General features: G+C 52.2%; 5 protein-coding genes across 5 annotated transcripts; 2 read left to right on the plus strand and 3 right to left on the minus strand.

Moving 5' to 3' along the window:
- Positions 1-220: 220 nt before the first annotated feature.
- J7T55_014748 (uncharacterized protein) lies at positions 221-818 on the minus strand (the record flags this gene model as incomplete). The annotated part of the gene is made up of 2 exons (XM_053131720.1): positions 221-503; positions 553-818. The coding sequence occupies 2 exons, from the start codon at positions 816-818 to the stop codon at positions 221-223; spliced, it is 549 nt and encodes a 182-aa protein (XP_052990109.1).
- Positions 819-4,563: 3,745 nt separating this feature from the next.
- On the plus strand, positions 4,564-10,304 carry J7T55_014749 (uncharacterized protein; the record flags this gene model as incomplete). The annotated part of the gene is made up of 7 exons (XM_053131721.1): positions 4,564-4,709; positions 4,805-5,055; positions 5,116-5,328; positions 5,413-5,436; positions 5,545-8,690; positions 9,377-10,072; positions 10,230-10,304. The coding sequence occupies 7 exons, from the start codon at positions 4,564-4,566 to the stop codon at positions 10,302-10,304; spliced, it is 4,551 nt and encodes a 1,516-aa protein (XP_052990110.1).
- A 692-nt stretch (positions 10,305-10,996) lies between these two features.
- J7T55_014750 (methionine-r-sulfoxide reductase b2) lies at positions 10,997-11,565 on the minus strand (the record flags this gene model as incomplete). The annotated part of the gene is made up of 2 exons (XM_053131723.1): positions 10,997-11,388; positions 11,454-11,565. 2 exons carry the CDS (start codon positions 11,563-11,565, stop codon positions 10,997-10,999), a joined length of 504 nt encoding a protein of 167 aa, XP_052990111.1.
- An 839-nt stretch (positions 11,566-12,404) lies between these two features.
- Positions 12,405-14,190, plus strand: J7T55_014751 (uncharacterized protein; the record flags this gene model as incomplete). The annotated part of the gene is made up of 2 exons (XM_053131724.1): positions 12,405-12,522; positions 12,596-14,190. 2 exons carry the CDS (start codon positions 12,405-12,407, stop codon positions 14,188-14,190), a joined length of 1,713 nt encoding a protein of 570 aa, XP_052990112.1.
- Positions 14,191-14,956: 766 nt separating this feature from the next.
- Positions 14,957-15,359, minus strand: J7T55_014752 (uncharacterized protein; the record flags this gene model as incomplete). The annotated part of the gene is made up of 2 exons (XM_053131725.1): positions 14,957-15,121; positions 15,225-15,359. 2 exons carry the CDS (start codon positions 15,357-15,359, stop codon positions 14,957-14,959), a joined length of 300 nt encoding a protein of 99 aa, XP_052990113.1.
- Positions 15,360-15,681: the final 322 nt, after the last annotated feature.

The following is a 15,681-nucleotide window of genomic DNA, read 5'->3' on the forward strand; positions in this document are numbered from 1 at the left end:
ACAACGGTCTAATAGACTGATTTCTTGTCAAATAAATTGCGTCAATCTCCTCCCAGCACAATGTGACCCGTAAACCATCGAAACAGGAACCTAAACGCCATCGCAATGTTAATATGTGAGGTGAAGCCTAGATCAATTGCAGGCCCAAACTTTTTGTAGCAGTGTCCTGCAATACACTTTCTGCCCCAGCCTAGCAAATCAACGACTATGAGCACTACGCCTAGGCCCCAATTGCCCAGGCTCTCAATCCGGCGACCTCATTCGCGGTGCATGGTTTATTTGCACTCAAGACCCGATGTTTCGGTATCTCGTTGTTCTTAGTCGGGATCTGGAGAGTAATGCTTTCCGTTGGACCGGGGAAAAAAGAGCCATGACCTTGTTCGGTAAGGTCAGCGGTATCTGTGGCGAATAACAAGCCGAATTCTCCACCATCGGTGGTGAAAGTGGTGGAGCTGTTGTCCGGTAACGTGATCACACCCAGTCCGCCGACTATAACCACCCATCTACCATGTATCAGTATTGTGTCTCTCGTCTCAACCCGGACGAACTTACTGGTTGGTCGGCGCAGGATGAAATCCGCTGTCAAAACCGGCTGGGATAACATTGTATGTCATCTTCGAGACATCTCCGAGAACTGTTGTCTTGGTGTTGACCAGTCCTGATTGGTTTGATGAGGTGAACGGCCGGTCCAGTTCCCAGCACTCGAAATGCGAGCTGTTGCGGTGGGTGCCGATTGCGGTGACGTTCAACTTGGTCGCCATCGCCGTGCTAAGAGCAGCGACGATGACGAAGAGGCGAAAGGGACGAAGAGAAAACATGTCAACAAGGACTTAAAATGCAGACTGTTGCTCGATCTCCACAAATCTGAGGCATGATTGCGACTAGAAAGGCCGGTGAACGTGATTCTTTATAGTTTTCCAAGTAGTGTAGTTACCTCCGTCTTCGACCTGTATTGTTGATGAGTCCCATCCCCACCTTAATCTTCCCACATTCAGCCTCTTCACCGACTTCACGTGAAATCTGGTAGTCTCAGCCTCATGCTGATGAGGCTTTGATCAGACCTCCTACCACAAAGGTAGATATCTTTCAAAAAATCCCTATCTTGTGATGCAAGTGTTCTTGGGGTCCTCGAGGCCTCAGTCATGAGGTCCGCACGTAATTGGCGACAGTGGTGATGGATTTAGTGGCCTGAAAGACTTTATCTTGGCCCCATCATACATTCTCACAGCCTCCGCCACTGCCATGAGACCTCACAAGGCTGCACGTTGGGTTGCACGTGAAGGCTGAGAACAGAGCAGGGTCCGGACCCCAACTCTCATTTTAGAAACCACGTCAGCCAACTAATGATCCTTGACGTTAGCCGACTGCTCATGACATTGTCACAAGCCCAGAAGCCTCAAAGTGATAACGTAGAATGAAACCCAATATGGTAACGATCATTCATTGCTGAACAATGTCGAAAGAGAATGGGAGTCTTGACGGCCGCCCCGAAGGTGGTGTTCATGCTGTTCGCCCAAATTAAGGGGAAATGACAATAAGATGCCAATCTTTACTTGCGCGGTGCCAAGGCGTCCACAGCATAAGCGATTTTGGTCTGCTGGCTCACAGCAGCCGTCGGCCTCTTTATCAACCCACTGGCAGCCTCTGCATCGGCTGTGTTCACACACGGTATCGAAGCTCCACTCTCACGTCTTCTCCTGGAACATACTAATTCGAGAGCTATTCCAAAGGAGGCATATACATCACTGGACATTTTTACTCCAGGAGGAGAACAATTTGTTGAGATCGAAGGCAGCAGGATGGTAAAAGAAAACAGGTCAGCACTTTCATATGCTTCAGGAGCCTGATATCCGACACATCGCGCGGAACCAAAATTCTCTACCGGCAAGCATATGATCAAATATTTTTACAGGGAAAGAAACGAGTATATGCAGGGATATGCGAAATTATGCTACATTTACCTGATATTGAGTGATGCAATACTTACGAGCGAGATGTTTCTCACCATAACCATCACCATGTAGCATTAGCCATCTAAAAGTCCTTACCAGCCTTTCTCCAGATGATCATGGGCCAATAATTTCATCCTAATTTAAATTCTTTGAAAAGGAGGAAATCACAGTCCGACCCCCAGCATTTGCGTGAACCTCGTAGTCTAAAAAGCTCCTCTCGTTATTGCCATCAGCCTTACATGTCTTCGTTGCTTCATAGCTGACGACTATAAAACTCTAGACAGGAGAACAGATGGCTGATGCCGTGATCGACGTCATAAACAATATTCTCTCTGTGTACATCCACGGCGAAGTGAGTGATACCTCTGATGATACTTTCCGGCCGGATGAAAAGCGTCGCACGCTAGACTTGTGATGAAGCTGTCATTGCAGCGGCCTCTGTGCGTCTGAGAAGATCGAGTTAATTGATCGGATCTTGAGGCGAGAACTGCCAGGCTACGTGCTTACAGCTTCATCTGTTAGGTGTGCCGTGGGATATGTTCACGAGAGGAAGGGTAATCGGGCTCGTTGAGGCAAACTGTGCCGATAACGTAAGGGGGCCCTGGCTGGTAAATCACATCCTATCACGGTCCGGGACTTGTGGCACAGTGCAGTTTTGTTCATCTGGTGCTTTCCGCTAGCCCAGCCACTTCAGTCAACGCTGTGCCCTTCACAATTATTTCCACAATACTAAAAGCTGATTGAAGTGACAGAGCTCAGACTTCCTATACGAAGTCATTCTGAAACTGTAGGACTATGGGGCGTAATCAATTGTATTTACTTTGACTTTTTATAGAGAAGATTCTAAACAGAGGATGGTACGAATGGTCCGTAAACAACAGCCAGAGGGAGCGTGTACCGTTTCCACACTCCCAAACACCCTCTACAACAGATTCCAACCAAGATTCCGACAATACCCTATCGTTGTGACTGCAGAATTCGTGGAGCCTCCATTCATGTATGATGGGTTTCCACGACATCCTAGGATGTGCGCTCATGTGAAGAGACAGACCACGTGGATTTGTGGAACGCGGACTGCTCTGTGCGAAGGCTGACTCGTCCTTGCATATGTGAGGCAATGAACGTGTTATTGAGCCAGACAGCGTGACTCCCGGGGTCCGAAACAGGCCTGAAATGATTTGGAGCTCCCCGAGTTGTGTTTGAAAGTTGGCGGTTCCCATCGTTGACTGTGTAATATGGTTGGTTAGAAGGGTGAAAAGGATGCTCTTTAAACGAGAAGGTAGGCGGCAATTGTTGGAGAATTGTTGGCAGGATGTCGCAGGCTTGTCGTTGACTGCGTCTGTTGTTCCTGGATCGGGAAATCTTTTTCAAAAGCCAACAGAGCCCAGGAACACAGGCCACCAATAGGCTCAAGAGAGCAAAGTAGGGTGTTGCGCTTGACGTTAAAGCCATCTTTGCATTGAAGTTTGGAAAAGTGTTAAGAGGGACTTTGTAAGATAGGATGTCGTCGCCCCAATTTGGTTCGCAATGACGATATAAGAACAGAAGCAGTGGAATCTTGAGGTTCAGAAGCACATTCTTCAGTTTTTGGAACTAGGCTTATAAGAAATATTATCTATTCATCCTTGCTGCCACGGATTGAAGTGGCCAGGTTATGTGTGCTGAACTTGGAATCTAAGTTTGGTCGACTTTTCGTTCACGATAACCCGCACGAACGGACTTTACTGGTAGGCTAACAACGTGATTGTTGGGGTCCTCGTGAGACGCGAGGCACAACCGCACAGGAAGGAAAGGGGACGAGGCAGCGGTTTAGTACAAACCAGACCAAATAACCAATGAAATCGTGCGTGAAAATGGCATCGACGCCTGGTCACCTAAGTTTGGTCGACTTTGACTGTACTGTATGCCACACCACTACATTTCGCAAATGATGCAGACCCACTGCAGTGCACGAGAGGGGTCTTTGGCGTGCATAAGTCTGGTCGAGCATGACTTCCAAAACCAATCCGGTCAGTGGTGGTGAGCCGAGGGAAAGGCCAGGGTGTGTGGGAAAGGATGCCATTCGTCTTCCTGTTGATTAGCTGCCCACACAGCCTGCTTCCGGCAGCATGCTGTGCGACATGTCCCCACGCCCGAAATCTGCCGCTGGAAGTGAACAGCTCACCCCTGCGACTTGTGTAACCAAACTCTGGTCGACTTTGGCTGATTGAGGGGCATTCTTTTCTGGCTTGGGCATAAGCCAGGCCCGACGTAGCGGATGGTGCATCCAGCTGAGCATAAAGAGAATGCCGTCTGCCTCACTTTTGATGTCTTTGCTCACACTAATTCCGTTCAAGAGCAGCAAGATTCTGCTTATCATCCTCCTGTAACAGACCCAAGTCTTCCCCACGAAGCGACCCTGCCCACATTGAGGGAGCGAGCCCACCATTGTTTGGCTTTTGACTCCCAAACGACACTGCAACTCTGGCCTTCACCAAACATTATCCCACCTACTTGCCCAAGTCGGTCGCCTTCCTAATAAGCCAAGTTCCCATTTGTGCCCGCCAGCGGCAATCAATCTTTAGTTTCCTTTTCGAGCAAAAGAAAACAACAGCCTATTGGCCTGAAAAAAATGCCAGCCTCAAAGCGGATGTCTTCATCAGACCCTGGCGACATTTGGCGTCGTGAAGAATACAGGATCAAGAAGCTGTACAAGAAACACTCTGTGAAGGATTTGAAGCGTATCATGGAAAAGAATGGGGCTTTCCCGGAAAGGGCGTAAGCTGCCCTTAATTCTGTTTCCTTTTTCTTTTCTCTCAATTGTGATTCTCGTCCCATGCCTCAGAAACATGCCCACTGACACATTTATCTAGTGTCCCAACCTGGATTGAAAACCTTGGCAAGCTCGACATCCGGAAGAATGTCACATCGGAAGAATGGCGGAAGATTTACCGACACGTCGTTCCAAGGCTCGAGAATCCGGCTCGGCAGAAAGGTGACCTCAAACTGAAAAGGACCAAGAAGGAGACCGAGATTATCGTCAGAGGCAGAAAATACACTTGGGACCAGGCTTGGAAGAACATGAAGAGTGCGAAGGCTATAGGTCAATTGCCACAGCCGGAAGGTCAGTTCAACCTGTCTCGACAAGGTTTGGCGGGCTTTTCGACACTAATCTTGTTCGTAGAGGCTCTCAGCCCATTGCCTCCCGACATCGTAATCCGCACACCGACTCTAACCTCGCCGCCTTTCCTTGCAGTCTCCCGTGACGATATCCGAGAATCATCTCTCAGCACCATCGATCCACCGGCAAATCGTCCCGCTTCCGGTGGTCGTGCCATCATCTGTCGACCATTACACAACCCCACAGGCGATGAAGCGATTCCCCTCGTGCCAGCTTGTCAGTCTGGGCCCGGATTCAATGAGTTGATGGAAGCTAAGGCAGAGGAAGTTTGGAGGCTATGCCTTTCCGGGCTCCCGATAGGGGCTGTCATTCACTACACCATCGGTATGCATGATGTATTACATTCCCCTTCGTCTGAGGATGATCCAAGGTCGTCATCCGCTCCCTTCCTCACGAAACTGTCTCAAGCTCGATACTGATTGGGTTTTCAAGATATTGCAAATACGCCCAGGCCGTCCGAAACATATCTACAATACTTCCGGCAAGACTCGGATTCAACCTTTCCGTCAGCCAATCTGCCAGCCGTCCACGATGCAACAGATCATGCAGCTTACAGGGAGCTTAGATGGAATGTCACCCATCAATATCTGTCTGCGATGTTTGGGCATCGCTCAACTGCCCTCGCATCATTTACAAGTCTCAACAACAACTATGTTCTACTTTTCACTGTTATTTACATTCTTTCTAACAATATCATGGGTTTTGATTATGATCATTACCGCTTTCACCGGAGAAGCCTTTACCACGACATATTTTCCAAGCTGGATTTGGTTTTCGCAGCTGTGCCTGGCAAGTACCTTGAAGACCTCCTACACAGCCGCCTAGCCAGCATCAGGGCGGCATTTGAGGCCCTTATCATACTATCTGGACGCCATAAACAGCCGCAAGCCTTCAAAACTTTGATAGTACTTGGGGCTTCTTACGGGTGGCTGGCCGTTTCTGCGAAAGCCCATGAGTTCCTAATATTCGCTGCCTCCATGGACCTGATCTGCTCCATGCAGACACTTCTCGATAATGGATGCCGTCCGGACTCTTTGCTAAGTGACAAAACTTATCGTTGGAGCACAACCGCGATCGTTGAGGCAATGAAATGTGAGAACTTTCGCTGCGCGCACCTGCTCTTGAAACACTGCGACGTCAACAAAGCGATTCAGCCCCACGGATTTGCGACAAACTTCGATTACTTTCTTCTGCATTTTCATGGCTGCGGAAATATTTTTCACAGAGGTCTGAAGTTATTTGTACAAGCGGGCGCCAATCTAGATGCCAACACACCAGTCTTTCAATCTTCACGGTACATGATGCTGCGGTCATCACATCTATTTCGTCATCAACGGGACCGTGCATACCCAAAAGAGCTGGGATTCTCCGTTATGGACTATCTATTCTACTTTCATCGGCCACTATTTCATGCATTTGTATGGGCGTCCGCTCAGGCCCGAGTTGGCCGCCTGAGTAGAGCCGCTGTTCTGCTCTCATGGCAGGATGGCACACAGAGACTCGGAGAACACTTGGATAGTCTGGCTATTCGAGTCAGCAAAGAGCGGCTAGAAAGATTTCTGAAGCGGCTTCTGGCTGAGCAATTTCTCATTTGCGACTTGCAAGGCCGAAAGAGAGTCACAGACCTGGAAGCAGTGCGCGCGCTGGTGAACTTTGGTGTCAGCATTAAGGAGGTGCTGTGCGATTTCCCTCGCCTTCTGGAACGATTCACAGAATTAGTTGGAAGGGACTGCCCTAAACACGAGGTGGAGGCTGTGCAGTATCTCATCGATAATGGGGCAACTGTGAACGGCAAGGTCTTGTCATGGTTGGTTCGACTGCCTGACACACGCCTTTTCGATATTGCACGAGGCGGCATTGAGGATACGAGAGAATTGCAAATCGCTCTCATAGATGCAGCAGCCAGAAACGATTTTGACGCAGTCGAGGAACTGGTCCAGACTGGAGTCAATCTCGATGCTGATATAAAACCCAGCGCGAACCGGGGAGTTCACGTGAACCCGGGAGACTATGTGATTTTGAGAAAAATCGCCGCGCAACGCCGAATCAGCTTAATTGCCAACGTCATATGTTCATGGAATCCAAAAGTGGGTGACCTTCCAAAGATGCTCGACTTCCTGGTCAGTAAAGGGGCGCCCCTTCGGCTTTCGACGAGGAGGACCCATTTGTACCACTTGTTGCGATATACGATGGTTAGATTTTGCTTATTCGACAGCCAAAGCGTGCTGGGAATAGTGCAGTACATTGTCGGCGTGGGCTATGACCTATCGGCTCCATCATGTCGTTCTGCATCGCTTTTGGAAGATTGTTACGCTGGATTTGACGGCAAGAAGATCTTTGAGTATTTGCTTCGGAATGGGGCGCAGCTTCGACCTGGTTCTCCAATGGCATCGTGGATTGGAATGAACGGTGAAATCGGGCTTGTTCGAAAAATGTTAGAAGCAGGCGTCGATTTAAATGCCTATGATAGACGTCACCACAAGACCGCTTTGCAACTAGCTGCAGAGAAATTGAGAACGGACGTCGTAGAGCTCCTCCTTCAGGAAGGAGCTGACGTCAACGCGCCGGCCAGAGGGGAATTTGGAAGAACAGCCCTTCAAGGCGCTTGTGGTGCTGAACCAACATCATTGGATCAACAGCAGCTAAAATTGAGGACGGTACAAATTCTTCTCGATCATGGTGCTGATGTCAATGCCGCTCCAGCACGCACGTGGGGAATGACAGCGCTGCAAGAGACGGCAAGATGGGGAGATATAGCTATTGCAAAGTTGTTACTGTCCCGCCACCCCATGGCCGACGTCAACGCGCCGCAGGGCCAACGAGTGCCTGATGAGGATGATTGGGCTCAGTCAGCTGGTAACGCTCTGGAATTCGCGGCTCAATTTGGTCGCATAGACATGGTCAAGCTGCTTTTAAGTTACAACGCACTCAGTTACCGCCGGGGTGAGACTGGATACGATGGAGCCATCCTTTTAGCGGAGGAGGAGGGTCACCTTGCGGTCGCAGATTTGATACGCCAGCACACAAAGGATGCTGATAGATCAGACACCAGAAACCCTTACCTGTCGCAGCCACCAAGGGATTGGCGTGAGTATGGCTACAAGCTAGGCCCAGAGGAGGATTCTGAATATTCAGGGGAGGAGAAAGATCCACGAGGGGAGACAGATTCAGGGGACGACACAGATTCAGAAGAGGACAAAGATTCAGGAGTTTGGTCAAATCCAGCCAACTGGACATATGAAAGAGAACAGACAGATCCAGGAGAGGAGAAAGGGTTCACTTCATCATTGGTTCTCGATCAGCTGACCCCATCCGAAGCCTCCTGGAACTTGGATGTTCATGACTCAACACAGCCGCTCGCTCATGACGAATCGGCCGTCTCAGTCAACGATAACAATACGTGGGGTGACTGGGGTGACTTAAGCCTGGCACATGAAGGAGAACTCATTGCCATGGGGCACTCATTCCAGAACATGGGTTTTGAAGCCTCCATGGACTTCGACATGTGCTTGGACTTTGATATCAGACAAAGTGCTTCCGTCCAGTATGCTGGTCACTGGGTCCCTGAACACGAAGGCGTGGGTAGTACCACCTGTGTCGGCCCTTCTGGAGGAGTTTTTGAAGAAGCCTGTGAATATGGCTTGTGATAAGAAAGTCGAGGGGTGACACCGCCTCAGCGGGAGAAGATCACTTTGCCATAAGTGGTTCACAGCCCGCAGGTATTCCCAAGATTCGCCAGATGCTTGCCATGCACAGAAAGGGAACCGCAGTTGAACGTGGTATGTTCTACGCGATGTAAAATATATCTTCCTAAGGGACTTTGCCATGATGTTGCTCATCTGTTGCAAGGTAATCGTACGAAGGTGATGGTACTGGAGGTGAGCCAATTATAGTTTTAAGCAGCTACTATAATGCTGAACAAAACAATGCCTCTACCAGGTGTCAGAAGGCGAGAGATCATGTTAGCGGCTGTATCTGAACGAAGGCGTACTTTTCTTCAGGATTAAATGTATACAAATTCCTGTTTCCAACACAGTATTGATGGCTTCTGATTTACGGAAATATGTGAACATCACTTACAACAGTTGAATCACTGAAAAGGCATTGGGTGCTTGTCACGGCCCGACACAGACCCCGTTTCCAAGACATGAATATATCACAACTAGTTGCCCTTCGTCTCCATTTCCTGTGTCCATCCTATTTTCTTTTGCAAATTCCTCATTCAAAGAACAACAAAACATCACCTGAAAGAGGTCATACGCAGGAGCTCAGCTTCTGCAAGTTCGAGATGTCGCACTCTTTAGCTACTCCGTCTTCCTCACAGAGGATGTATACATCACCGACCGCTGCTCAAACAGACAACACCCCTACGATCAACCCTCCAACCTCAACCGCCCCTCCACCATTCGATTTCCTAGATCCAGCCTTCGCGAGCATGATCGAGGAGGCAGCCCACAGCGTCTCCATCGATGACTACACCCGCCCCTTCTGGCAACACTCCGCGTTCCTCGTAATAATCGGTATCTTCGTCGGCATGTTCCTCCCCGGAATCCTCCTAGCGAGCGTCGCCAGCTTCGGGCCCATGAGCCTCGCAATACGGTGCGGCTGCTTAGGATCCGGCCCCACGACTTCCGAGTTCACCTGCCCCAGCGCCGCCGTCACCAGGCTCGCCATCCTGATCGCTTTTGTCCACGTAGTAGTCGGAGCGGTTTGTGGCTGGGCGGGCCTCAAGATCGTGGTCCGGACTCGCAAGTACGTGCATCGGTGGATGGAGGAACATGCTGTCAGGAAAGGGGGCCGCAGGGGTCGAGGGGAAGCTTTCATGAACAGGGCAAGGAAGCGAATCTCTGAGCACGGCAAAGAGGTCAGGAAGCTGAACGCCGAGCTTGCGCGGGATCTGAGATGGCTCAAGAGACACGCTGGGGCGAGCGGGTTGAGCTGGGGGCCAAATTCGCACGAGGTGAGGTCGATGTGGTTCAAAACTTTCTGCTTGCGCTTCTGACCACATATTGGTAGGGCTATGACCACCGCGGCCGGAGCCGTAGAAATCGAGGGTATTCTACTGGAAGCTCATCACGCTCCTCATCATCCTTGGACTCAACTAGAGATCGTTACAGACCGCGGTCACCAACTCCACCTCCACGGCCACCGCCGTCATACTCACCTTTGGAACGGGGAAAGCGCAAGACTAATGGGGCGGTGGAACGAAGCGCACGAGATGAAGCAAGAAGAAGACAGGCAGTTACTCGCTGGCCTACGAATCCGGGAGCTGCTGACTCGATGGCTACGCAGCCGAATACGGGCGTAACACAGGGACAAGGTGAGGAATGGAACCTGCTGATACACTTGTCGTTCGAAATATACTAAGACAGCGTTGCTAATGACCCCAGATGTAAACTCCGGGAAGGGTCTAGCCATCGGACAAGTTCAAAACTTCTCGCGAGGCCCGGCCCTAGGGACAAAAATGATTAACAGCCAGGTGAAGACCAAGCGAATTATATCTTGAAACAGACCAGTTGACATCTCTGATAGAATACATCCAGATCCCCACAAGGTGACGGTCCTCACCATTCCCCACGTTCTTAGATCTTGAAGGAAGGGATCAAAGTAAGCCTCCTTTGGACTGCGTAGTCTAGTGTGCAGCTGGCGACCGATCTCAGACCCGTTTTTTTGGCTACAGTGCTAGATTCCTTGTCTTCTTGGTGATGAAGAGGGCTTGAGCCAACTTGACGTTTGGACTCGGGGAAAATCTTGTCGTCGTCATCATCAGTACTCGATAATTAGGTGCATAATAATACGATAAGAACCAGACTTAGATTTTCAAACAACGCTACCAACCAGCCTCGCCTGCTAACATAAAACCAACTCAGACTCTGAACACACTCTACTCCTTCTTCTCCTCGCCACCAGCAGCCTTCTGCACCGGCGCATCCTCGGGACTGAACTTCAAGCTCACACTGTTGACGCAGTGGCGCTCATCCGTCGGGTTGGGGAAACCCTCGCCCTGGAAGACATGGCCGAGGTGGCCGCCGCAGTTGGCGCACGTGATCTCGATTCGCTTCATGAACATGCTGGTGTCCTCGAAGCGCTTGACGGCGCCGGGGATGCTGTCGAAGTAGGCGGGCCAGCCGCAGCCGCTGCTGAACTTGTGCGATGCCTTGTACAGCGGCGCGTCGCACCCGGCGCATGTGTACACGCCCTCCGACGGGTAGTGCTTGTCAAACTTGCCGGACCCGGGCGGCTCGGTGCCCTTCTCGCGGAGGATGCGGAATTGCTCTGGTGTGAGTGTGAGATAAAGATTGTGCAGGGGCGGATATGTTCAAGATGTCTGGAGTTCTTACCTTTGTTCAACACTGCGCGCCACTCGTCGTCGGACTTCTGGACGGGGTATGACATCTTGCTGGAGTCGCTGGCCTTGGAGCTGAAGAAACCGCCGATCAGAGGGATTGGCATTGATCTGAGAGAAGTGGTTCGGTGAGGTACTGAGTTCAGCAGTGGTGTTTGCTGTGAAGCTCGGATTCGAGTGAAATTTGAGAGGGTGTACAGAGTCCGCAGCACACTTGAAAACTGGAAGCGCATGGAGAAGAGATGAAGAGCAGGTTGAGTTCTGCGAGTCTGTTGTTGGTGGTTGGTGAGATTTATGTTTAATGGAATTCAAATTGCACACTTGTGACAACTGGGGGCAGAGAGAAGCAGCGCAGTGATTTGCCCCTCCACTTACAAATACTTTGAGGCTTAGGTGATGGTGCGTTCGGTAGTCAAATGGATGATATCGACGACCGCTGCGCCCGGGTATCGCCCCTCCACTGAATTGGAATGTCGTTGGAGGTACGTCACAGATCTGGAACGGTTTCAATGAAACGTAGAAGACCTACCGCAGCCGCTCCGTTACCCGGCGCCTGGGTACCTCAGTACCCAAGTACCTGGGGCATTTTGTTATCAATCGTCAGCGCCCAAGGCCCCATAAGCCAAACAAGGCGGGACTCGGTCGGTTACCCAAGCACTAAGAACCCTGCGAGCTCGTGCTCCAGCCAGGCCTGATGCCTGCCCCCATTTGTTACCGTAAGCGCATTGGGACCTGACCCTGCTCTGGTACCTGTAATCTGTACAGACACACACACACGCACATCTCAGCTCCTCCAACACTCCCTTTATTCTAACATCACTCCCAAAGTCGACTTCAATAGCCAACGTCGACAAACTTCTTCCCGCCGAGACCAGTTTCTTCTTCAATCCTCGACACTTCTGGCATATTTGGAACCTGTGGAGTCCACCGTTGCACAATAAAGAAGATGTCAAGGCGACCACCGAACCCCGCCGCCGAGCGGGCGGCAAAGAACCAAGCGACCATCAAGTCGCTGCTGAAGTTGGAGCCTAATAAGATGTGTTCTGACTGCAAGAGGAACAAACGTATGTCGACCTCAACACCGATCAACATGATACTCCAAAATTCTTTAATCTTGCTAACACCGTTCGTGCACAGATCCTCGATGGGCAAGTTGGAATTTGGGCGTCTTCATCTGCATCCGGTGCTCAGGCATTCACCGTAGCATGGGAGTCCACATCAGCAAGGTCAAGTCTGTCGACCTCGATTCCTGGACCGACGAACAACTACAAAGTGTCCTTAACTGGGGCAATGCACGAGCGAACAAGTATTGGGAGGCGAAGCTGGCACCCGGCCACGTGCCCTCCGAGGCCAAGATCGAGAACTTTATCCGAACCAAATATGAACTCAAGAGATGGGTGATGGATGGGCCAATGCCTGATCCATCTACACTGGGAACGGACGCCGATGACGATGTGCCACTCAGCATTGTCAAGGAAAAGCAGACCATCGAGAGGAAGCAGTCCCTGAAGACACATCCCGGCCAACCATCGGGTTCTGCCCGACCAGCTCCAGCTCCACAAGTCGACCTAATCGGCGGTGACGACCCCATCCCTCGCGCAAGCACTGCCGGCCCAGTGGCTTCCAAAGTGCCACCGAAGGCCGAGCCCGCGCCGCCAAAGTCGACGAGCGCAAACAACTCGCTGCTTGGCTTGGATTTCCTAGGCTCTCAACCGTCCCCGCCCCCTCGACCTGCCAGCACCACTGGCTCCGGTGGAGTGGGTGGCCAGTCGAGGCCAGACCTAAAGCAGTCCATCCTATCACTTTACGCCACGGCACCAAGGCCACAGCAGCCATCTCATGGTCACACCCACTCTGGCTCCTTCGGCAGCTTGGCATCGCCCACGGCACCGCCGCAAATGAGCCAGCCGGCAGGACAGCCGGCTGGAGGTGGATTGAACGATGCCTTCAGCAACCTGAGCTTCTCGAACATCTCCAGCCCCAAGAGCCCTCAAAACTCGGCCTTTTCAAACTTGAATCCGGTGTCAAGCAACAGATCGACACCTCAGCCCCAGCAGTCCTCTGCATTCTCCGGTCTCAGTGGTGGAGGCTTCTTCGACTCCAAGCCCGCAGCAGCACCCGCTCCCAGCAAGCCGACACCGTCTAACAGCGGGTTTGGCGGCTTCGGGGGCTTCGGGGACTTTTCCTCGCCAGCGGCCCAGCCCAAGCCAGCAGCCCCGGCATCCTCTGCCATGAACGACCTTTTCGACTTCTCCTCTCCCGCTCCGGCGGCCGCGCCGGCCCCAGCCCCCGCTCCCGCAGTCTCCAGCACCTCCAACTCCGTCTTCAACCTCACCCAGCCCAAGTCTCCCCCGGCGCCTGCGACGACGACCAGCCCGCTCGCTACAATGGGCAACAGCGGCGGATTCTCGGGGGCAGACGTGTGGGGAGGCAACGCGTGGGCCGACCCGGCGCCGGCCAGCAAGCCCGCGGCGAGCATCCCAGCGCCGGCGCCGCAGCCGTCCAACGACTTCGGGGCGTGGGGCAGCAGCAGTGGCGGCGGCGGTGCCAGCAGCGCCATGAGCTCGTTTGCGAACACGTCGATCGTGCCGGGGGCGTCTGGCGGGCTGGTGACGCAGCCCAAGGTGGCGGCGGACGAGGAGTTTGGCGGGTGGACGAGCAGCACTGCGGCGCCGACGACCGGCGCTAAGGGGGCTGGGAGCGAGGATCTGTTTTCAAACGTGTGGGAGTAGAATAAGACTTGTCACGGCCGCGATGCTCGAATGCGCGAGTGCACAGGCTCTGCGCTTATAAACGATTACGGGCGAAAGTCCCGGAGTCTCTGGGGGGTAGTTTAGGAGCAAACATGGAACTACAGAACGGCAGATCAAATGGCATGGTGTTGCGGTGTGTGGTATGTGGTGCGTGGTGTACATGATGAGGGCGACGAGGATAGCTGAGACGAAACAAATAAATGGATGATTATTAGGACCCCCATGACCCTGCCTTTCTTTGCCTCCCATTGCCGAATATACAGCGCCCAGCCCCGGGCATATTAAAGTGACCCGTGTAACGCCTGTTGCTATGCCCCCCCAAGTCTTCTCGCTCTTTGTACATGTTTATCCCAGCCAGCCTTTTCGAGGCGCTGCGCTCTTGATCGTCTCGGTCTGATATTTTGCCCAATATGGCGCGCGGTATTTCCCGTCTCTTCCAGTTCCTCTTGCGAACCTAGATCATCACGTCACTGTCTCAAGCTGATCACTGCTCTTCTTGTCTCGTTGTCCTTCGCCACTCACCAGCGTCCCCAGCCGTCCTGCTCTCAGCGGGGTATCTCGACTCTTAGTTTGCTGCTCCTCCGCTCGACACACTTCTCTTCCCGAGGTAGTTGCCCGCATCCGTTGAGTTCCTCTCACTGCTTAGCAGCAGATATCACCTTTGAACCCTTTCGAGCCCCGCCGTCGATATTGTATACTCTCTGTGTGCGCGTTTTTGTTGTGTTCTGGGGCTCTCGATGCCCTCTTAGCCCGAGATGAACAACTTCCACCCGTAGTACAGCACCAGGAAGGTCCCGATGAGGATGGCGGACAGCTTCATGACGGCGACTTTATTGCCGGCGGCAGCCATGCGGCCCAGGCGGCTGGCGGAGCCGGTGAGCTGGGTGCGCATCGTGGAAAAGGTGTCAGACTGTATTGCGCGAGAATTGTCAGGTTAGCATTTCCATTCTTGATTGCCTGTTGGTTGCGGGCAAAGAGGAGAATGGAGACTAGAAGACAGGAAGAGGCCGTACGGTGTTGTCGATGACATCTTGGGCCCTTGCGTTGTCGTAGATGTCGATGGTCACGCCGCGCAGGGCGGAGACCTTGGCTGACAGCTCGTCTAGCCGGGAGTTGTTCTGGCGCTCGCGCTCGTAGGCTTCGGACATGGTGGGCTGGCAGGTTTGAGGTTTGGGAATTGGTAGTCAATGGAGGGCGATTTTCCTCGACTCGTTTTCGATGCGGATCAAGGGAGACTGTGGCGTGCAAAGCGTCGAGGGGATTGAGCGCAATGGCTTGCTTTGGGGATCGTGGTCTCGTCAGTCGCTAGGACAGATTCGTCTGGTAGCAGTCAAAGAAAGGAGGCAGCGACGAATGATTGATGCTGAAGTTGAAACCGGGTTGCGGCTGGGGGAGAAAGTGTTACGGTTCGGTACGGTGCACGAGCCAGGTGTGAAACGGAAGCTGACAGACGTGACAGCCTGACGGCAC

Source organism: Diaporthe amygdali (assembly GCF_026229845.1).
Source record: "Diaporthe amygdali strain CAA958 chromosome Unknown NODE_28_length_639089_cov_64_968398, whole genome shotgun sequence".
Lineage (NCBI taxonomy): Eukaryota > Fungi > Ascomycota > Sordariomycetes > Diaporthales > Diaporthaceae > Diaporthe > Diaporthe amygdali.